At 42.0% G+C, this 21,627-nt stretch overlaps 8 protein-coding genes across 8 annotated transcripts; 1 reads left to right on the top strand and 7 right to left on the bottom strand.

Annotated features, from left to right (window-relative positions):
- The first annotated feature begins 2,695 nt into the window (after positions 1-2,695).
- On the top strand, positions 2,696-4,642 carry K450DRAFT_263698 (uncharacterized protein). Its single transcript, XM_051592685.1, has 4 exons — positions 2,696-2,786; positions 2,854-2,935; positions 3,179-3,363; positions 3,427-4,642. The coding sequence occupies exons 1-4, from the start codon at positions 2,748-2,750 to the stop codon at positions 4,336-4,338; spliced, it is 1,218 nt and encodes a 405-aa protein (XP_051440040.1). The 5' UTR covers positions 2,696-2,747; the 3' UTR covers positions 4,339-4,642.
- Positions 4,643-4,986: 344 nt separating this feature from the next.
- K450DRAFT_263689 (uncharacterized protein) lies at positions 4,987-7,850 on the bottom strand. The gene is made up of 7 exons (XM_051592684.1): positions 7,197-7,850; positions 6,417-6,782; positions 6,042-6,332; positions 5,864-5,937; positions 5,650-5,782; positions 5,504-5,584; positions 4,987-5,425 (listed from the first exon to the last, which is right to left on the bottom strand). Exons 1-7 carry the CDS (start codon positions 7,618-7,620, stop codon positions 5,133-5,135), a joined length of 1,662 nt encoding a protein of 553 aa, XP_051440039.1. The 5' UTR covers positions 7,621-7,850; the 3' UTR covers positions 4,987-5,132.
- Positions 7,851-7,921: 71 nt separating this feature from the next.
- K450DRAFT_263685 (uncharacterized protein) lies at positions 7,922-9,933 on the bottom strand. The gene is made up of 8 exons (XM_051592683.1): positions 9,715-9,933; positions 9,377-9,638; positions 9,131-9,305; positions 8,946-9,063; positions 8,764-8,874; positions 8,510-8,587; positions 8,372-8,427; positions 7,922-8,239 (listed from the first exon to the last, which is right to left on the bottom strand). Exons 1-8 carry the CDS (start codon positions 9,877-9,879, stop codon positions 8,224-8,226), a joined length of 981 nt encoding a protein of 326 aa, XP_051440038.1. The 5' UTR covers positions 9,880-9,933; the 3' UTR covers positions 7,922-8,223.
- Positions 9,934-10,053: 120 nt separating this feature from the next.
- On the bottom strand, positions 10,054-10,941 carry K450DRAFT_263680 (uncharacterized protein). The gene is made up of 3 exons (XM_051592682.1): positions 10,701-10,941; positions 10,559-10,638; positions 10,054-10,487 (listed from the first exon to the last, which is right to left on the bottom strand). Exons 1-3 carry the CDS (start codon positions 10,877-10,879, stop codon positions 10,276-10,278), a joined length of 471 nt encoding a protein of 156 aa, XP_051440037.1. The 5' UTR covers positions 10,880-10,941; the 3' UTR covers positions 10,054-10,275.
- On the bottom strand, positions 10,813-11,846 carry K450DRAFT_263674 (uncharacterized protein). Its single transcript, XM_051592681.1, has 4 exons — positions 11,656-11,846; positions 11,357-11,555; positions 11,198-11,280; positions 10,813-11,121 (listed from the first exon to the last, which is right to left on the bottom strand). Exons 1-4 carry the CDS (start codon positions 11,751-11,753, stop codon positions 11,043-11,045), a joined length of 459 nt encoding a protein of 152 aa, XP_051440036.1. The 5' UTR covers positions 11,754-11,846; the 3' UTR covers positions 10,813-11,042.
- A 1-nt stretch (position 11,847) lies between these two features.
- On the bottom strand, positions 11,848-13,209 carry K450DRAFT_263668 (uncharacterized protein). The gene is made up of 3 exons (XM_051592680.1): positions 12,746-13,209; positions 12,211-12,398; positions 11,848-12,148 (listed from the first exon to the last, which is right to left on the bottom strand). Exons 1-3 carry the CDS (start codon positions 12,963-12,965, stop codon positions 12,020-12,022), a joined length of 537 nt encoding a protein of 178 aa, XP_051440035.1. The 5' UTR covers positions 12,966-13,209; the 3' UTR covers positions 11,848-12,019.
- K450DRAFT_263664 (uncharacterized protein) lies at positions 13,069-15,895 on the bottom strand. The gene is made up of 7 exons (XM_051592679.1): positions 14,639-15,895; positions 14,382-14,574; positions 14,191-14,319; positions 14,003-14,084; positions 13,798-13,920; positions 13,631-13,722; positions 13,069-13,556 (listed from the first exon to the last, which is right to left on the bottom strand). Exons 1-7 carry the CDS (start codon positions 15,768-15,770, stop codon positions 13,172-13,174), a joined length of 2,136 nt encoding a protein of 711 aa, XP_051440034.1. The 5' UTR covers positions 15,771-15,895; the 3' UTR covers positions 13,069-13,171.
- A 42-nt stretch (positions 15,896-15,937) lies between these two features.
- On the bottom strand, positions 15,938-17,942 carry K450DRAFT_263656 (uncharacterized protein). Its single transcript, XM_051592678.1, has 5 exons — positions 17,261-17,942; positions 16,839-17,130; positions 16,639-16,763; positions 16,352-16,569; positions 15,938-16,239 (listed from the first exon to the last, which is right to left on the bottom strand). The coding sequence occupies exons 1-5, from the start codon at positions 17,870-17,872 to the stop codon at positions 16,113-16,115; spliced, it is 1,374 nt and encodes a 457-aa protein (XP_051440033.1). The 5' UTR covers positions 17,873-17,942; the 3' UTR covers positions 15,938-16,112.
- Between the last annotated feature and the right edge of the window lie 3,685 nt (positions 17,943-21,627).

The following is a 21,627-nucleotide window of genomic DNA, read 5'->3' as shown; positions in this document are numbered from 1 at the left end:
TATTGAGGGGGTTGTGGCCAAAATAAGTTGAATGAAGTGGTAGGCTTGACTCATTCTCTGGAAAGCTCATGTAGTGAAGGGTGGTTTTGAGCCTTTTTTCGGGAGGAGGAAGCGGTTTTGGCGGTTTGTAGGGCCTTGTAGAGTGTGTACCTGAGAGGGTAACTTGGTAACACTTTGAAAACAATTTTTAAAAAGTTTAAGTCCTCGAGCTTCCTCCTCCCCTATATTAGCCTACCGATGTGACTTTGAGGATGGATAAACGGTTTGGCATAGATGTTTTATTTTAGCATTCAAGGCCCGCGATGACCTCACCATGGAGCAAAGCATGATGGTTAACAGGCGTGCACAGTTTTGCATGAACCTCTTTGTAGGTCAGCTCCGGAAGGCGGAGATGGAAATGACTTCGTTAAAATTTATGCAAATCAAGCTGGCAAGAATATGGATAAGAATATGGATACAAATATATAAAAGCTGCATGTTAGTTCTACATTATGCATGTTTTCTCTAAATGTTTATCAAATATATATGCAATTTTGACTTTCGATAACAAGGCGATTGAAGTAAAGCCTAATTTAGCCGTAGTAACAAAACGTTAGACCCACATTCACGCTGAGCGCAACAATTTGAGCTTACTTCAATGTTTCCATCTCTGCTTAGCAGTTTGTCCGCTTATTTTCTAGGAAGTAAAATAATTCAGTATTCATGTAATATGTCATGTAAAGAAGTGCTAGCTGCCATAGACTCAAACGTTGAATCTTGTCAATGCCAGTGACAGAATTTATATTTCATAATCTTACAATCACGTCCAAATGTTACATTGGCAACGCCAAAGGAACAATGGCCATACAAGTTCACATTGATGTCCTGTAAGAATATTGAAAGTAACAATTGTACTATACACGAGTTTACATCATAAGACAACTTCGTTTTCAAAGTCGGTTCCTGGCTACAACAGGGGCAAGGTGTGGCGCTGCACGATTTGTTAATTTGGCCCATTGGGATAAGTAACGGCCATTGGGCCTTACGTTGAACTTTTGAAAAAAGTAATTGACGTAGACACAAGGTATTGGTGTACACGGTTCAGCTAATCCTCACAGTATGAGCTATATAAGCTATTTTGCCTCAAATTATTTATTTTTCTTCGGACATCTCGCTATGTACAACAGGAGGCTGACCTCGCATATGTCACCGCGCACAGGCATGTATTTGTACTCAAATGTTTTCGCGTTGTGGAGTTGGCCGATTCGATTCACGCACTAATTAGTTCTGTATACTACTCAGGTTCAATTGACACGCTGCGTTATTTCTTCTATTGAATCCTGCATTTCAAATGCTGCAACCTATTTACGGGTCTATGGAAACCATCGACAACGTAGCAGTATGATTACAGAAACCTATAATGGAAAACTCACAAGGGTCATTACTGCGCCGTTTCAACTACGGGTTAAAGTTTCACGGTGACACCGTGTTCTCATCTAGGCATCTATATAAAGAAACCATACTGCAATTACTATCCACACACTATGTTCTCAACTTTTACAGTCAGTTTTGCAACGATCTATGCTGTCCAAACGGTAGCAGCACTCTCTCTTCTTGCCACACAAACTGCGACCTTGTCTTTGCATATATTTGAACGTCATGGCTCAGTCAAGCTCCCTATTTATCTTTTATTGGCAGGAAATGTCTTTGGTACAGCGGCAATCTTTATAATGGTGGCTAGGGACCATGGTCTTCTTTCGTCTCCATATGCAAAGTCAGCGAGTTCAGTTTTCACCTATCTTTATGTTGCGTCCTATGCTCAGTGGGTAATCGGCCTTTTGCGCATGTCCTATAAATCTCGATTCGAAACCGAAAAGAGGTTAATAACCAATATAAGTTCCAGCTCCATAATCTTATCAGTGACTATCTTAATAGCAGCAATAGGCTCCTATTTTGCTCAACAGTACATGGCTATGGACTTGCAATTCTCTATGGAAAAAATACTCTTTTCAGGTCTCACTATCATCAATTTCTGCCCTCTCACAATCATGATGGTAGCAAAATACTCATATCGAAACCTGACGCCCAAAAAAAAGGAAATTATACAGCCATTCTCTAAGCGATTAAGGGGTTTTGGATATTTTATTGCCGTGCTTGTAGCAAACGAAGTACATGGTGTGATTCTCCTATCATATCCACCGAACAACTGGAAAGATATGTTTGGTATTCTCGGAGTTGCTTTCGTAATTGGAACCGTTTTTTATCAAGTGGTTGCCTGTAATATTCCTTTCCTACAAGAACCTACCTATGAGTACCTCACATCGGAAAAGCAGACTTTGGAGGGTGGTGGTAATAATTGATAAATGGAACCAAAGGCTAAGCGCTCAAGTTTACATAGCATAGCAGACATAGGAATATAGAATGCAGCACGATGCTCAATAGAAGTAGTATATGACCTGCATCTGCTCATAAACTGTAATTTTAGTTAGTAAACATATAAGCTCTCATGTTTGTGGCAATTTGATTCTGTAAGCAATGCCATACGTTAATATAATATTACAATCTCTCTTGGCATGGTCCAATCTTGCCATTAACATCAATAAATGCTTCCATTATTTAATTAGATAAGATAAAACTACATCACACATATTTTGTATGAGTGGAATAAACGATATTTCATTCTCCGACATCTGCGACCGAGCTGTAGAGAAACAGTGCGCACCTTACAATTCATTACTTGACTGTTTCCATTTACTTTTCCTCTAATCATGAGTGGAGGACAGGGTTACATTGGATCAAAGATCTCTGTAAGTGACTTTCGCATTATTTACAAATACTATTGATATGATTCGCTCAACTAACCCACATTGCTAGCTGATCAGCCGCAGCGATATTCGTTACGTTGGTGTCTTACACAACATCAACTCTGAAGATTCTACCGTCGCTTTAGAACATGGTAAGCACCTGGATCTTTCAGCAATATTAATATCACGCCTACTGCTTTTGATCTCGAAAAGTCCAACTCACGACATTGGCAAACATGCACACGAGGAATCATTCTCCAAACAAATCGTGGCAGGCCTACGACACGACGACTTCCACACCTTTACCAATACCCAAACCTACACCTACCATGTCGATGCTCATTATATTATATCATACATCTAACCCACTTCTACTATCTCCCTTTACCTTTTAGTGCAATCTTTTGGTACAGAGGGACGTCGAGGCAACCCTAGCGAAGAAATCCCCCCATCCGATAATGTGTTTGAGTACATTGTATTTAGAGGTTCAGACATCAAGGACTTGCAAGTATTTGAACCCCCTGCGCCAAAGCAAACTGCTCCCCCACCACAGCAATATCCCAATGACCCAGCCATTATGGTAAGAATGAATTGACGATCGTGCACTTTTTGGAGAATGGCAATTGACACCTTTGGCTTGCAGAACTCAACCATGGATAACTATGCGCCCAAACAGACATCCACCGCTGCTCCTGCACCTTACACACAAGCTCCTTACTACAACCAGAATGCACCTGCCAATAGCATGGCTCCTTCAAATGTCGATAGCCGTGTCCCTGCTTCAAAGCAGCAAGAATCTCAAGTGGTAGGATCCGCCGCACCGGAAGCCACCCCGGCCAATGCTCCTCGGGCTGAGGTTACATCTACTGATGTTGAACAGTTGGCCAAGAGTGTCAGTGGCATGAATGTCACCGGTAACGAAAAGCCCATTGCAGCTGCTCCAAGCGGGTCAGCTAAGCTACCTGGTACCGGTGAGCATTTGATCAAGAGCAACAATCGTGGCAACCGAAACTCCAGAGTCAACGTTCGTTACAGTGCTCATGGTAATGCCAATCCTACGGCTAACAACAACAGCAGCGCCAATCGCGTTCAGATCCCTAACTCTGATTTCGATTTTGAAACGTCTAATGCCAAGTTCAATAAGGATAGCATCCTCAAAGAAGTGACTCATCCTCACGAAGAAGAGCAAGTCATCGACCACTCTGATGTCCAAGATGAGGAAGAGGTTATTATTCCCCCTGCTGACGATTATTATAACAAGACCAGAAGCTTCTTTGACAATATTTCATGCGAGGCAAAGGAGAGATCAGAGCAAGGTAACAACAAGTACGGCGACAACCGACGCAGCAAATTCCACGAAGAGAGAAAATTGAACGTCGAGACCTTTGGTCAAGCTTCCGTCGACCAAGGCAGACATCGTGGGTACAGAGGTCGCGGTGGTCATCATCGCGGAGGTCGTGGACGTGGCTATCGCGGTGGACGCGGTGGTTACAACAACAGCAACAACAACAATAATAGCAATAACAACAACAGACAGCAATCCACTACTGCTTAAAGCGTCGATGTTCGGATGTGTTTTCCCTCTTACTTACGGTACACCGAGGACACTTTGTTGGAAAGAAAAAACGAGAAAAGATATGAGGAAATGAATTCAGGAACGTAAACCGCCAACTTTTTTTGAAACCCTTTTCCTATCTCCACTCTGTTCAACACATGCTCTCATTTATTATTTTCTTTCTTTTACCGTAGTTCTCTTCCTTATGTAAAATAATTCTTTCCGTCTTTTTACATCTTGGGTTTTTTCTTTCATTAAAGCCTCTCATTCGTTTGACTTATCATCACTCAATGTAAATGTTATTCTCAAAAGCACGCGGCAAGATTAGCTGTCGATTGTGGCAGCGTCATGGTTCCCAAGTTGGTTGATGTATTTGATCACCAAATTGCATAGGTGTTGTAGTAGGAAAGAAAAGGGGGGGGGGAAGCAAAGAACACGTAAAGCAAAAAAGTGTAGGTATATCTAGAGTTAAAGCCGCAAAAGCTCCCACATTGCAAAACATCGAGGAAAGACAAAGATTGTAAGTACATAATTCAACGGTGAAAGCATGATATAAACGCAAAGAAGATGGATAATAGAAAATAATACATGGATCAAGCGTTGGATTGGAGAGGGAGGGAACAGACCAAGAGAGCTGGTGTAGGGTTGGTTTGGATAATATTTTTGAGATTTAAAAAAGCAACAAGATATGGGGGGATAGAAGAAAACAATGTGAGGAGTGGATTTTTGTATAAGAGGCACAGGGTTATTTGTGAATTTTTTCGCTTTTGTATAGGGACCCCAGAGAGGTATGTTTACCAATCTTCGTTGGCCATCTTGATCTCTTGCATCAAGGCATTGTCAGGATTGAGACTGGAAAACAAGTTGTAGTCAAAGGTGCCAGTGGCCATAAGTCGGGCTGCCATGCGATCGATAGCGATGACAGCGAGAACGGTCTGAATGTAGGCATCGATCAGGTCATCAATACCGAGTCCAAGTTGATTAAAGTCTTTACGGTCCATAAGAATCAATCTTCCTGTATCAGTGGTCCAGCCGCCGTCAGGGAGCTTGACACTCAAGTTGGTTCCAAGCATATCCCATGTATTTGCTATAGCATAGGGAAAATTCATCATCACGTTAGTCACCCTGATACAAGTCCATGGATCATCATCATTGCCTCACTTACCATCTGGGGCCAGTTTCGTGGTCAAAGGAAGTCGAGCCTTACGACCATAGATACAAATTGGGCGGAATCCGTCGGCATTACCTAAGATAGGAGTCCATCAGTACCTAACCTCAGTATGCCATGGTAGGGTCTATTATGTTCGTTACCTGTCACCATCATACGCAAGTCGCTAACAAAGGTATTGGATTTTTTGTTGGGAATGGTACCAACATGGTAGAACTTTCCACTTCTGGTGACACTGGACCAAGAGGCGTTGCCAACAAGTGACTGTACGATGAACTACATGTTACGCAAACAAAAAGTGGATTAATACTAATGACCCGCAAGTTTTTTCATGGTTCAGCGCTGAGCATGTCTTACCTTGTCATAATGATGATCTTGTTCCAAAAAGTCCTTTAGTTCATTAGGGTTCGTGATGGTATAGACACCTTGACCTAAACCAACCCACAAATAAAACATTTTAGTTCCTGGGGTCTCTTTGTATAGCAAAGATTTGCACAAGGGATAATCCCCCCAAAAAAATAACTTTTTTTTTTACCTGCGTTACTGTATGGTACCTTCAGAACGGCATGACCGCCCATACTGTGTATCCACAAGGGAATTTCACCTCGTGTGACATTATTGATAGTTTCGGGGACGCGAACGGACAGGCCAGTGTCGACCAGCTCTGCGTTGTAAAAGTCATAAGCTCTTGCAGCCATCATTTTGTTGCGTCCACCAGCCAGACAGGAGATAATTTGGTTCATAACAATGGTCTTTGTGTTCAATGGGAATCGGTTCCAAGGCTTTTGAGTGACATAACGGAAGCAAGCACGAATGGGATGCCATTCTAAAATAAAATAGGATTTTTCAAGTTGTGCGCATGGTCAGTTCTATAATCGTATCGTCGACTGAATGTCACCCCCCCTCTCACCTTTGTTGGCGTCTCGCACTTGAAGCACTCGGTCAACCCACTTGACAGGAACGTCTTCTTCACCATCGTGCCATTCGGCAAGCCAGACCTTTTCCTTGGCAACTTCAGCAAGGACCGCAGCATATCCACTAGCTTCCATCATATTCTTGTCGCAGATAACGGCAAGGTCGCCGAGAGACTTGTCGGCCTTGCTAAGTTGCTCCCGGAATGCAGATTCCAACACAGTTCGGTAACCACCGAGTTCATTGTGTTCATCAATTTCAGACAACAAAGGCATAGACTTTTGTCCAGAGGGGCACGAGTTGGTCTCAATAACAATCATTTGGCGCTGGCCAGACGAAGTAGTCACATTGAACAAATCGGAACCTAACAGGGCAAGACAAGGAGAATATTAGTGACCTGTATTGCAGGAGGTAAAAAACAGGGTCTGGCTGGGCAATGTGAATGAAAAGGGCTGGTGGTTTTTCATCAAATCCCTTCCCTCCCCTTTGTTATGTGAGTTGGACACGGAAAAAAAAATAAAACTGTGGCGTTTTTTGGATGCTTTTCGACCGTCCTTGGCATATTAGGCTATCCCGTTGTTGATCAAGAGATACCATGAGCATATCGACGATATGAGAGGAAAAGAGGGGAGGGGGTGAACGTGGGCTGTCGTTTTTTTTCTTTGCTTATCGCATGTTTCTGATTTCGTTTATGCCGGTACCGCTCAGCTTCGCATTCAATGGGTGGGAAAACCACCCATACCGCCCCCACCACACCAGTTGGACAAAAGTTACTTACCTGCCCATTGAAAGTATTTTGGAGTATACGAGAGAATTTCCTTCAGCTTTTCAGGGTTCACTTGGGGATTCAAGTGAGTATATCGCGCAATGATACGTTCATTGCCCAGCGTGAAAAAGCTCTGAACCAATGGATGAATTTGAGCGTTCAATACGCGAGGGTAGAAGTGTTGTTCAGATTCAAATTCGCCTTGCGACACAGTTTTAGCATCTTCTGCTCCTTTTCGGTTGCTCTTCTTGGCCTCATCGGTATCAGGGCTCTTGGGAGGAGAGGGCTGCGTAGAGGTTACCACCTTGTGAATATCCGATAATGAAAGACCAGACAAAGCGGTAGTCGGAGTTGTTTGAGTCAAGGCATCCTTCAGCTTGCCAGCGCCATTGGAAAGCTCTTCTGGAGCAAAATCAGTTTGGATAGAGTGAGTCATTAGAGGAGGGGAGATAAGAGAGAGAAGAGGAGGGATGTTAGGACAATTTGGAAATGCATTTTATAGGCAAGAAAGTGTGAAACAGGCCCTCTTGAGAGAAAAAAAAACGCCTGCCACATTGTTCTCCTCCATGCGCGGATTGGTTAAGTCCTCTTTTTGGTCCAAGTGTCACCTCCGCCTCCCTTCCCATAAAAATATTCAGAACACGGCCAAGCTCCTACTGACGATCATTTGCGTGAGAGTTCTTCGTAACCATGCTTGTAAACCCCCCAGAATTTCCCTACCACCATTTCCAGACAGAAAAAGAATAAAAAAGAATGCTGTCATAGAAGAAAATGCTATTGGCCTTTGTACAAAACGGTAGAGAGGGGGGAAAATCACAATTTTAAGCTCTATTGTTAGAGTACCTCATCCAGGTGTAACCCTATCTTAGCAAATGGAATGGCGCACGTTTTTTTTCTCTATTGTGCTGTTGAACGCTGCTTGGCAACTCTCAGCACACTAAAGATCACTCCAGCACCCAATAAAAATAGAATGTAGGGTGAGACAGCATGTTCCTTTTGCTTGACATGAAATACATGGCTCGGTTTCGCCTGCAGCTTGTCAGGTCGTGATGAATCTATTGTCGTCTGATCATATGGATTAGCACATTTGCCGTCATAGTTGAGGTCAAGACTAAGCGGTTCCTCTGGTTACCTTTTCAAGTAAATATGATTCAGAACTGGCGTTTTCTGCAGCCGTCAAATTATACCTTGTTGGCGTCAGTTCCACTCTTTGAACGCTCCCGAAAAAGTCAGTCACGCGGACCTGGGTTGATTGACATATTACACATTCATTCAGTTCCCTTTGCAAGTAATATTTCCGACTTGTCTCTTTGAAATCGTCATACCTGGTCAAGTGGTCTACGGAATAAGTCGCTGCGTATGCCTGGTGTGGATTTGATTTTTTCAGCATCATATGAATCGAACTGAAAGAGGATGAGGGATATAATTTGGGTTAGCGAAATAATTGCAAATCCCACAAGTCTTCTCTATCGGTATCGGCGAGCGAGATTTCCAAATTAGGAGCAGGGCAAAAAGCCGGGCTAGACCAAACCGCCATAGAACCACCCGTTAAATTATTCGGCTGAACAGAAATACATACCAAATCCTTGAGTGTCTTGGTACTTGACATATCAATATTCTCTAAAAATTCCAAGTTATAATACGTATAACTATCGATAACAGCCACTCCAATGTCCCAATCAGGATGGTGCTGAAGAACAGTGTCGTTATTAGCTTTTTATCCCACGATGTAAAAAAAAAAGGTACGAAATAGGTACTCACAGAATAAGAGCTCTCTCCCAACTCGCTACTTCCCGTGGCCAAAATATTAGGAGACATGATCTTGCTATACATCGTATTGGCTTGGCAAGTGTCTATCATGAAGAGCATCTCATTGTACCTAGTCAGAAATATGATACAATGAGTGCACTGCAGGTTCGTCAACAACTTAATTTCTATTTACAAACCTTCGCTTCTCCCACATTTGCCTAAATGCATCGGCTAAATCAAAAGCACTTATTTCTTCAGCATCTTGGAACTTCAAAAATTCATTTCCGCCGTGTCCAGTCATGTAAACTAGAATATTTGAACGATCATCCGACAAAAGTCGCTTGGAACGTGGGGTATCTGCCGACACTCGTCCTAGGGGAAAAGGAGTGTGAATAGCTGGGCCATCATGTTCACATCCAAGATAAGTATATCACTGTACTGACCTGTGAGCATTCGGATGAAGTTCTCGACCGTCACTTCATAGCCACGATAATCGACCTCGACGTTTTCACCATAGAGATCAAGTAGACGAGCCGCATTGTTGAACACAGTCGCTGGGAACTTGTTTCGAGGGTTGCATGCAACATCATCGCCAAGCATAAGAATGATATTGCTATCTGGTATACCAAGTCGCTTGACTGTTCGATACATGGACAATGTGTTTGCGATATGGCGGTAGTTGAACCAAAACCTTGATGTACATACCTAGAGGGAGTTAGACGAACGATTAGGCTTATTGACATGTTGAAAGCGTAGCGGATAGTGCACACGGAGTCATTACCAAGACAGCCCAGTTATTTGTGTGTCCGCTGCCATTTGAAAAGAATTCCTGAACTACTTCAGCATCTTTTGGACCATCTGCATTGGCTGCTGGCGTAAGAAATGCTAAGAATGCAAGACTAAAAAGAAAAAGAAATAAACGTCGTAGTAAGGATGGAAGTCGCATGTCTATTGGTCCAGCCCTTGAGAATGGAATGTCGACTTTCTTTGTAATTGCGTGGTGCCTCCTGGAAAAGAATGTTGAAATCTCAGAAATTAGAAATAGCAATCACGTGACTGTTTCAATGCTACAAAAAGGCGATGAGAGTGGGTCACCATTAACAACCGCAAACAGCAAATACACGCAGACTTATCTAAATATTCACATTAACCGGCTTCTGATACCTAATATCAAAAGATAATAAGATTGATGGACATCGTAGCTAAGTAACTTCTGTACTTTCAGGAACATCACATGGAGAAGTGTTATGTAGCGGGTTATAATTTTTCTGACACTTTAGGCACAGAAATATATATTCGTAATGCGTTTAATACTCCATTCGTCTAGTCAATCCATCTACAATTACAACTTCGAATCCAGACAAAACTTGGTGTGAGTTCCAGAATAGCAAAGTCGGCCATTCTCGTTATATATCTTTGTATACAAGTTTGCGAGAGTTTTTCCTGATCGTAAAAGCTCGTTTTCTACTCGGAGCTTGGCTCCTTCAGGTGCACCAGCAATGTAAGAAACAGCCAACTCTGTGGAGATACCAGGGCTGCGCCATGCAGTCATATCTATAAATGACAAGACGATGAATGAATAAGGTTGGTGGTATTGAGGGAATCAGGCGTAATTGATAACGTACTTTCGCCGCTGACGAGAATTGCCATACTGCTACACAAATCGATCAAGGTAGCGACACAGCCTCCGTGAAGATTTCCAAGGCTGTGGTCAACAGCTGGTTAATAGATGTGTTTTCAGTAATTTGGTAGACGGGCCAAGCTTACCCATTTACATGATCCTCGCCTACCACAAATTCAAATACTAGAAAATTGGGGCGAGCTTCTGTGATAACCAAGTTTGCGGAAATGGTCGAGTCCCAGCTGTGTCCTGCGTGATGATTCCACATGTGGACATTCTCGGCAAGCCGAGGAAACTTGGCTTCAACTTCAGGCACGATTTTCATAGGGACGTGATAGAGGACAAGGTGGAGAAGCGGGGATGAGATGACCAATCTGAAATGAAAGATTTAAAAAATGCCCAGCTGTCTCACGTGTCGAGCTGGAGTCTAAGCTTAAATGTTCTTCACAAGCTTGTACCTCTTTGACATGTCAAAGGCTGGGTTTTATTCAATCGTATGATAATTCTGACGTTGCCTCTCGCACCTCTTCTAATACATCGTTGATGGACTCTAGTATTCCCGCCAATCTGGACACAATTGATGTTGAGTTGATCAGAATATATGTTATTTGACAATCCTTTGCTTCTTTGCATTTTTACTTACTTCGGTCGCGCCTCAGCTATAGCTTCAGTAAAGTCCTTATCGCCCGCCTCAGATTCAATCTCCCATATTTGAATGTTTACAGTCTGTGATGTTGACATCGAGTTATATACAGTAGCTATTTTGATGTAAAAAGCCAGCAAGAAAAGGGTCACATCATACCAGTTTAAGTTTTTCTCGCTCACCCTCTTGAACTCTTCGAATCAATTGTGCTAAATCTTCTCGGGAATAGGTGTCTCTAAGTTGGCGTTCAATGGTTTGGATTTGCTGGGACACTTCCTGAAACCCGTCAGTCACGATTCCGCAAATCGACTGGTACTGATCTATTGGCAGCCGCTTCGCCTTGTAATCTGTAAAGGCACTACAGTTGCGAGATTCACGTGCAATGAAAGTAAGTATGATGTAGGAATGGGATCGCCAAAAAGTGACGCATGTCGAAATGCTGCTTGATTGGTACTCACTCGTCAAATTCCTTGTACAGTGCTACTCTGGTTGATTGAGAGTTGGAAAATGACTTTAGCAGAATCAACAACTGTTCTTTCTCGGTGGCAACTGTCATTACTGGTGTATATTTAGGTAATAATGGTAGAGAGCGTGGATTATCAAGCGAAAAAAGAGTTGCTGTTAATGAGCCCAAAACAGAAGTGTGCCAAATTACAAATTTTGGGATTTTTGAATATGAGCACCCCCAAACCAGGAAATCAACAAAGCTTCCACATATTCAGGTCAAACTTTCGTTTACATTTCAAAAACGTTTATTTTCGATCTGAAGTGGTTATGTTTGATGGATTTTTAACATTACAGGTGACGCATATTAGTCCTTTTTTATTCTTGCTTAGCGCCGCTAAAGACACTAGAAGCTTCGGAAGAGGCGTTACGGAGTCTGGTATCGATGTCAGGCTGAGCCTTGAGCAAGACAGGGCGGAGGAAACGACCATACAAGAACTCGGCACCCTATAACACATTAAGTAACCCATCATACAATACTTAAGCCATCCTTATTAACATTGACTTACCCGGAATTGAGGAAGTGCGAGCCAAAGGAAGAACAGAACCTTGAAGGTGTACCAGAAGGGGAACCAGTAGAGCAAAACATCAGCGAAGTACTCAAGAGTTTGGACGAAACCAAAAACGGTCCAGTATGTGAGCCATTGTGTGTCGTCCGCCTTTCCAGGTGACTCGATAGCTTTGAAAGAAGCATATGCTATAGAATAACAATAAGAGTAAACGTCAGTTGAAACACGACGACGGGGTTTCAATATCCAAGGGTTTTGGTTCAAATTGGTGCATAGACCGAGTCAATGACGCATGATGCCAAGTGTCCGATGAAACCAGATAGAAAGACAGCAGCAAACTCATATCGATGAAGAAAGCGTTATCTTCCCAACCTAGGTTTACCGGTAAGCGCCATAAACCCACCGTTTGTTTGATACACGCGTTGGTCGAAGCGATACGCCGCGCCACACTCTCACACAGACCCACACTTGGCGGACGGGGGGTACTCCTTATTCAAAATCACACCAACCTCCTACTCGATAAGACAAAACTCACCAGGATACAACCAACCGATGGTGTTTGTAATCAAACCACCTGCCAAGTTGAAGAACACCATGATAAAGAGAATGGCAGCACCACCAAGTGCGATATGAGTCTTCTTAACCTTAGTCTTGGCTTCGATGTCATTGAAATACTTGTACTTGGAGAGCTCGACGTCCAAATCCTTGAGCTGTTGCTTAGCCTTGACTTGAAGGGTTTCAAGATTGATTGCCATATTGCTAATGAGAGATTTCCGAAATGAAGAGATAAGAACAAAGCAGACGAAAAGAAGGCAGGATGCTAATTTTTTGGAACGGCGTCAAATTTTTATATTTTTATAAAAAGAGTTATTTACAGCTGGCAAGTCAAAGTTTTTATGTACAGTTTCTTTTTTAAATATGAGACGAGGGGTAAAGATGAAATAGTAATCCTTTCTCCTGATTATAGTTCATCGTCCCAATTATCTCGTTCATCAACAGGAGTGCAAAATGAAGATTCGTCGTGAAGGTGCTCATGCGTTCGTTTGCCAAGTGCTACAGCTGCCATAGTCTCCAAGCGCTGAATATGCTGATATAGAACTCCGACTTCGGCATTTCGCTGTACCATGTGAATTTCTTTCATCTTGGGATGGTCCAGCACCTGTTCGACAGTGAATCGTTCGTCATGGTTAGGATGAAGCATCTTGGAGATGAGAAGCTGGAGTTCACTGGAAACGTTGGAAAGTTCATGGCAATTGGAGAAATCGCCTGCTCTTAGCATTTGCCATCCTTGGCCGTTTTCTGGAAGAATGATGTTGGCAGCCATTTCGAGTAATATGAGCCCTAAGCTAGAAGATGGTATAAATTCATTTTAGTTCATTCATCACGTTCTTCCGTTTGGGGACTGTTCCAGTAACCCTACCTAAAGATATCAGCCGGCTTATCAAAATGATCTTGCAAAAGTTCTGGCGCCATATATCGACGATCGCCTTCTTCACTGTAGCCTTTGCTCTGCTGTAGTACAAACATGAGTAAAAAAAATTCGTGTGCAATGGTCCAATGCTGACAGTCAAGCCAATAGGTGCTTACCACTGGCCACCCCGTTGATAAGCCAAAGTCTCCTATTTTCAACGAACCAAGGTCATCTAGCAAGATGTTGGCAGGCTTGATATCCAGATGGATGAGATTTGCTTGATGTATGTCTTGTAACCCCTGATGAAGAGATTGATGTTCGAGTTATAATGTGGTTTTATCTTTGGAACGGTCAAATAGACTAGTCTTCCAAGCTGCTTACCATAGCAATGTCATATCCGATTCGCCATATCCTATCTTCTGAAAGATCGTCTGGTTCCTCAAAGCCAAGGTAGCCCTCCAAACTATTGAAAAGTGCGCGAAATGGGCAAAAAAGTTAGTTCAGTACATCTTTAAATGAAGGTTGAGCCGTTTACTGCATAGTAAAATTTCTTAGAAATAAAACTGTACCTGCCACCATTGCATAGCTCCATCTGTATGAAGAGAAACCCTTCTTGTTCCCAAGCGTTGACGAGCTCGACACAATGTTGACTGTCTTTTAGTTTCCACATGTGGTTGACTTCTTCAATATGTCTTCGACTATCAAAGCGCGTTATTAGCTACACGTGTTTTTGAACGTGCATTCAATCGTGGAAACCTACCGATCGCTGTTGCCAAGGAATGGCTGCTTTGTCTTCTTTATAGCATACTTTTCTTCAGTTCGCATGTCCCGGACATTCCAAACCTCAGCGAATTCGCCCGTTCCAATCTTGCTAAGAATATGGAAATTTGACTCAAAATAAGGTGATGCATTCATGCGGCCGTCTTTTGGCGTATCTGGCAAAATCCAATTTGCTGGGCGAAGTGATGTCAGAATGTGTGCATAGAATACTTATTAATGCGTGATCTCCAATCCTACCTTCATTCCTTTGGCAATCGTCAAAGTACTCGCGGGTCAGAAAGTGCGGCCAGGCGGTGGCAAAGCTACTTGAAACTAAACTAACATCGTATGGCTTGTCATCTTGCGGTAAATTGCTCGAGAAGAACGCATCGACCTCGTCCACATCGTCCCCTCCTTCAACGTCATTTGTAAATGATGATAATCCTCCATTGCTTGTCCATATGCTGTCGCGTAGAACTTGTGGTGGTGGGCTAGAGCGTAAATTTGAAAGGCTTGATACAGGATGCTCCTCTTCGCCGTCTAGTTCTGATAGCGGATGGCGATCTTTGGGCCATTCCACGCCAAAGACACCATTTTCTTCGTCGTCCGTATCATCGTCTTCAACTTGCTCATCGTAATCACCTATATCCTGATCCTCGTAACCTGGATCGAGTTCTGAGCTTGGTTGGGAGATACCGCTGCTACTTAGTAGTTCGTTAAGTAAGGAGCGTCGCGTCGACTGCACCGGACGGTCATCGGAACTATCCCGTAGGGCAAGTGCGAATGGTTGAGTGAACACCATATCCTCTTCCTCCTCCTCTTCGTCTTGTCCTAGCTGCTCCAATTTAAGTATATTCGACTCTTCATTCTCTAGCTCCTCGTCGTCCGAAGTGACGATAAGATTTGCATCCAGTCTGCTTGTGTGTCGAATAGGTGTATGGTAGGCGTTGGATAAGTGGGCAAACGATTCCAGAGTGGAAGGTTTTTTCCAGGGTGTATCAGGAAGCATAATTCTTCGAATGTCAGGGTGACGTTTCACCTTTCTACGTGTGGGAATGGTTGACGGTTCAAATGCACGTTGTAAAGGTAACACTCGTTTGACATCTTCTGCGCGATCAGGTGAATGATTACCGGAAGGAGAAGAATTTGGAACCATGAATAGTTTGGATGAAGTTCGGCGAGTATTGTAAACTTGATTAGCGTGTTTTTCTCGCAAGGGTGTATGAGACGTGCTGTCTAGGCTCGGGCGCTTGTTAAGACGATGGGTGGGCGAAGTCAGGTCGTCATCCGCTGGACGTTTTTGTTGAGTAGGTGTGTGTTGCTTAGTTGGGGTATATGGTAAAGGGTCATGGCGGCTACGTGGACTAGAAGACGCCAACGCAAAGGTCATTTGCGCCAACTGTTGTAATGTATGAGAAAGAAAGTGAAGAGGGTAGAGGAGTTATAAAGTGTTGAGTTTACTCTACGCCAAATATAAATTTTGCACGCGCTTTCGTTTTTCGCGCGTCGGCATAAAGCTCAGTTAAAAATCCATAAAGCAGTCGCATAGACACAAGCTGTTCTATTGGCGATGTAAAGATTGCCATGGCCTTGTTATGTTTTTATTCAGTTTTTTTGTTCTTTTTTATTTTGTTATGATTTACTTTTTGCCGGGAGTGGCGGGTGGTAGAAAACATTTTGAGAAGGGTATTTTTTTTTCACTCTCTCTTGCTTCATAAAAAATTGGTGCGTTCTACGTCCAGTTCCACACTTCTTTAATCCATGAGCTCAGGTCTATTTCCACGTTTTCCCACATCCGTATGAATGGATGTTGAAGCATCCTCTGCGGACCAGGTCGACTGCGCGGATCCTTAGTAAGACTACAGAAGAGGAAGTATCTAATTTAGTAATCCCGAAGCAAGTTTCAAGGCGGATTTGGTTGGTTGCCTGGTAACCACATCGACCGTGCATAATCTCTTTAACGCAACTTACCACACTGAAACAAAGTTTTTGCATTCTTTCGAGATATGCTCGCTTGTAAGGGTAGGTACGGGTTGGTGCACAATAAAATCAAGTAATTCAAAAATAGACAGATGAGGCTGTCCAGGCGGTGGGAGTGCTGGTCGATTTTGCGATACTTCTATGATGGTCAAGCCTAGTGACCAGATATCAGATTGCACAGAATAAGGAGCACCTTGTATACGTTCGGGCTAAAAGAAAGCAATATGTGAGTTGAACGGGGATGAATGAAAGTGAGTACATATAGAGACTATACTCACTGCCATATAATACTTTGTGCCAGTAAAAGTCTGCGCCAATGAGTTTATCAATTCTCCAGACACACCGAGATCACAGAGTTTGACTTCACCCTTTTTAGTGACTAGAATGTTGGATGGCTTGATATCTGTCAAGATAGAACGAAGGTGTATAAGTTACTAACAATGACATGCAGAGCCAATAACCGGTCTTTTCTCCTCACCTCGATGGATGACATGCTTTGAGTGCAAGTAAACCAGTCCTTTGCACACAGATTCAGCAACACGCTCTAGAACGGGCTCTCCAATCACACCTCCAAGATCGCGGGCACGCTTATAGATATCCTCTAAGCTGCCAGCCTCACAGTATTCCATACATATCGCTATTGTCGTATCACCATCATCTAAGAAAACGCCGAAAAATGATACAATATGAGGAGAGTTGCATGTCTTCAAAAACGCCAATTCTCGCAATATTTGTCTCTGAATAGCTGGATCAGGGTCCGCGGTAATCGACTAGAGTAAACAATAAATTGTTAATAAAAAAAAAAAAATCCACGGGTTATGAGCCGGGAAGAGGCGGCAGTGCATTATACTACCAGCTATCTGGTGAGATAACAAAATAGCCTGTCCAATGAGTACATACCTTCTTGGCCATTATGAGGCCGCTCGGTTTATGCAATACCTTTCGTACGGTTCCAGCAGCACCTTCGCCCAACTTGTCGAGATTCTCGAAATCTTCGGGTTTCAGTTCCATGAAGTGCTCGTCCCCGTCGGGTTCCGATATTGAAACTGCAGGTGTGGCTGTTGGAGTCAACGATGATGCGCTTGAAGAGCTTGAAGGAAGTGGTGGAGCGCTATCAATGAGCAGTTCCGGTGGAGGTGGTGCTCTCGTTGCATAGTCTTTCGTTTTAGGTGCTTGGAGGGAAAGCGAGGATAGTTGGCCTGCCAGAATCGCCGCCGCTGTCGACTGCTCTTCTTCCTCAACATGACCAGATGTTGCTGGAACAAGTCCGGATTTGTTTCCACTAAAGAGATTACCAATCTTGTCTTTGAAAGAACTATTAGATGGCGTCAATTGTCGGCTGTTAGCTGGTGAATGAGACGACGCAGAGCTGGCCGAGACGGAAGGGGACGGGGTATTCAAATGTAATGGTGATAGTTTTAATCCTGTCTTGTTACGTGGTCCTTTGCCGAGTTTTGTGGCATTGGATCTACCGAGACCGATCCCAGTAGGACCTGAAGGATCGGCAGACATCTTGACAAAGCACAAGCTGTATAGATTTTTGGTGTAAAGCTAGGCGCCAGTCCAAAGTTTTGGAACCATCCTGAACGCTTATTGGTCGGATTGCAAAATACCCACTATCCACCACTATCCACTATCCAACATACAAATCTCCACTCTTAACAAGCACCATATCTTAATAAACACAGCCTAATGTAAAGAGTCATTCTATGCAAGAGAAGGATCAGATTTGCTGCATTAGTATCTAATGTTGATTGTTCGAGATTTGTCCAACAGACGCAATCACTTCACCAAGTGATTCAATTTAACATGCACGCAACATTTTCTTTGTCACCACACACACGGTCGCTTGAACACTCGCTTTACATTCGATAAAGGTTTTAAACCTAACTTAAAGAAAAGTTTCCAGAAATACGAAGCCTCACCGCCGTCGGCACTGCAACGAAACTGTCTTACGATGACACCTAAAGTAGCAGGAGGTGCAATAGCAGTACAGACAAGCTTCACATGCCAGTGGCCCATTATTCGACAAGTTAACAAAAATCTTGTCTAGTTGAAAATTGTGCTTTGTTCGATTTTCACTTTTTTTTAAAATTTCTCGACTGGATTGTGTATCAACATCATTCGCAGAAACGATGAACATGGATTTCGTTTGCTTGATCTATTCGTCTGCAGAAACGTCGTTAGGATTCCCCAGCATCTTTTATACCTTTAGTTAGTATTCACTTATAAGGAATCCAATAATGTAAATATTGTTAAGTCATATTGAAGATGTTTTGAGCATGTATAAAAACTACATGAAAGTAATATGCGAAAGCAACGCAAAGGTCGGTCATTGCAGTACATACAACATTTTTTTTTCCACCAAAAAAAAAAATCGGCGCAATTATAGTGATAACGATCGATGTTCTATCATTGCTCTTTTGAATCTTTTAGATAATATGTGTCAAATCTGGACAATGCTGCAGAAAAGTTGATCCTCAATATGATCTGTGAGCCAAATGCCAAGGGCCAAGTTGTCGGTGATTGAAATATTGCCCAGGTTGATATCCACCTAAGCAAGTGCTTAAGAACTTGGCACATAGAAGAAAGATATAAAACAAAACTTGACTCATCCTTCAAATGTCATTCATCGAGTCAAACTATCATCTCAATCTAAAATGCCTTTTTTCAAGAAATTCTCGAAGTCTTCAAGCTCATCTTCAAGTTCTACTTATAGTGGTTTTAGCAGCTCTACCAAGGCCGTAAGCACGAAATCTGCAAAAAAGACTGTGCCTAATCCATACTTCCCCAATTATCCAATGCAACATTGCCCAGTCAGTCGCATGTAAATTACGGGACCCAAGAACCGACCATCAATCTATTTAGGCTATTCAATACCTGTACAAAATTAATCAATGATCAATTACATCTTTTACAAGATACTGCGTGTTTCTGCTAATAACTTTTGCAGTCTTTTCTTATCCTTTTACAGAAAGTACTCGTAGATGAATTTATGAAAATAAAAAATAACGGTTGTTTCTGCTTTCTTGTAAACCAAATGTATGCGTTAAATTCGAACCATTGGCATTTTTCTTTGGTTACCTAAAGGTTTCGCCACAGGACAGTATTTCTTAAGAACCAAAGCATCATGCCGCATGGAAAAATTTGGTACAAATTCAACTACCATTACATGCTACTTTTATATGGCATTGTATGGAGATTTATTACCTTATCTTAGTTTTTTATTTAAATTAAGCATCAACATTTTGTCTCAATCAACAAAGTATATCGCTGACCCCAATGGGAACCTCTGCAATGCGAGGTGCTCATAAACAGGCTCTTGTAGAAGAGGAATATCATACGAATGTAAATAATAAAACATAGCTGATTACGAAGACCAAGGTCAAAAGTACCAGCCCTATCTTCCCAATTGTCGTGTGAATACCATAAGAGTACTACATCATGCATACCACATACTATGAACATGGAGATAAACAACCCAAGATAACACAACTACCAGTGAGCGGGTTCGTGGTCTCTTCTTTCAGCGTCAAGTCACGACATGAATATTTCGCTACCATGATCGTCGTCATTGGACAATACAGATGACACCTGCTTCCCATTGAATAAAATTGCCATAGAGTATGCCACAACTCGGTCAATACATCGGCTGTATTGAATGAAACATAACTCATAACGTATAAAAGAGTTGTTAGAAATATAAGAAATAAAGTATCAAGTTTATCATTCACTACGGGTAATAATCGTTCTAACTAACGACTAAGAGACCTGACACATGTACTTCGTTGAAAAATGTACTGTTATCTTTTAGGTCCTGGGCGATAAGTTTGGCTAAACGTCTTGCAGCATCGTCAACGTTGGAGTGAGAGATCAAATTGTTCTGCATAGCGCGAGTGTGCGTCTGTCCAATCAAAATATTATATTTTTCGATATGGTAAGCTAGGTTTCACATCAGTCGCCTGGGACTTGAGGCATCAGCACTAGCGCACGTTCACCAAAAATTGGAAAGCAAAATGTTCATAAACGTAGAGCTAGGATGGAACTTTTAGCTTTAGCTTCAACAAGCTCTTTTCATGCAGTAAAAACAATCCAATATTTTCTATGCACATCTCCGAAAGTCTATTCTTCACGGCATAAATTGAGACATTTTCATCACCAAGAGCAATTCATTTAAATTAGACCGTAGTTCTGATTTTGAAGATACAGAGTTGTTAGTAGGCTGAAAATCTGTCAAATTTAGAGGAGAATCATCAGATTCAACTAAATTCGATTGTTACAAAAAATAAATAAATTCGATACTGGCAAGTTAGGGTTTACATCAGTTACCTTGTAGTTGAGGCGTCAGCACCGGTCCAAATTCACTTGAAATTATATAAAAAGCGTGCATATACGTAGAGCTAGGATGCAACTTTTAGCTATAGCTTCAGCAAGCTCTGTTCATGCATTAAAAATAATACAATATTTTCTATTTACATCTCCGAAAGCTTATTCTACACAGCACAAATCTGAGACATTTTCATCACCAAGAGCAATTCATTTAAATTAGACCGTAGTTCTGATTTTGAAGATACAGAGTTGTTAGTAGGCTGAAAATCTGTCAAATTCAGAGGAGAATCATTAAATCCGACTAAATTCGATTGTTACAAAAAAAAAATAATTTTTCGATACTGGCAAGTTAGGGTTTACATCAGTCACCTTGTAGTTGAGGCGTCAGCACCGGTTCATATTCACTAGATAGAAAAACGTGCATAAAGTGGGGCTAGGATGCAACACTCCCATCCACTTCCTCGTGGTCAGAAATATATGATTAAAAAATTTCAAAATTTACTCCTAATTCCAAGCCTAAACAAATTCAAATGCCTTCTTTTTTTCCTTTCTTTTTTGCGAAAGTTAACAAATTAAAGGTATATTGCTGATGAACTTTATTTCAATTCATTTATCATACATGCCGGACTACTTTAGTGGTAAGGTAGGCAACCATATTTCTGTAAGTTCTTGAGGTGTCATTGTCAGTACACTTCTTATTGGTTGGCACATCAGTCAATCGCTCATTTCTCGTGCCTAAATCACATCCACAATGTGTTTGTTACAAATTCAATTTTGTTACATATTCGTTGTATTTAGTCGAAGTTCAAATATTGTCATTGTCACCATCTTCATTTAGTTTAAAAAAGAGTTGGGGTTTGGAAAACAAACCAAACCAAAAGGTTTATTTGGAAAGAATTTACAAGTTGTTAAAGTTTTTGAATGAAAGTAAGAATGAA

The sequence above is a fragment of the Umbelopsis ramanniana genome (genome assembly GCF_025399195.1).
Source record: "Umbelopsis ramanniana AG unplaced genomic scaffold K450scaffold_117, whole genome shotgun sequence".
Lineage (NCBI taxonomy): Eukaryota > Fungi > Mucoromycota > Umbelopsidomycetes > Umbelopsidales > Umbelopsidaceae > Umbelopsis > Umbelopsis ramanniana.
The sequence above is the reverse complement of the archived record's forward strand: the minus strand, read 5'-3'. Positions and strand labels throughout refer to the sequence as shown.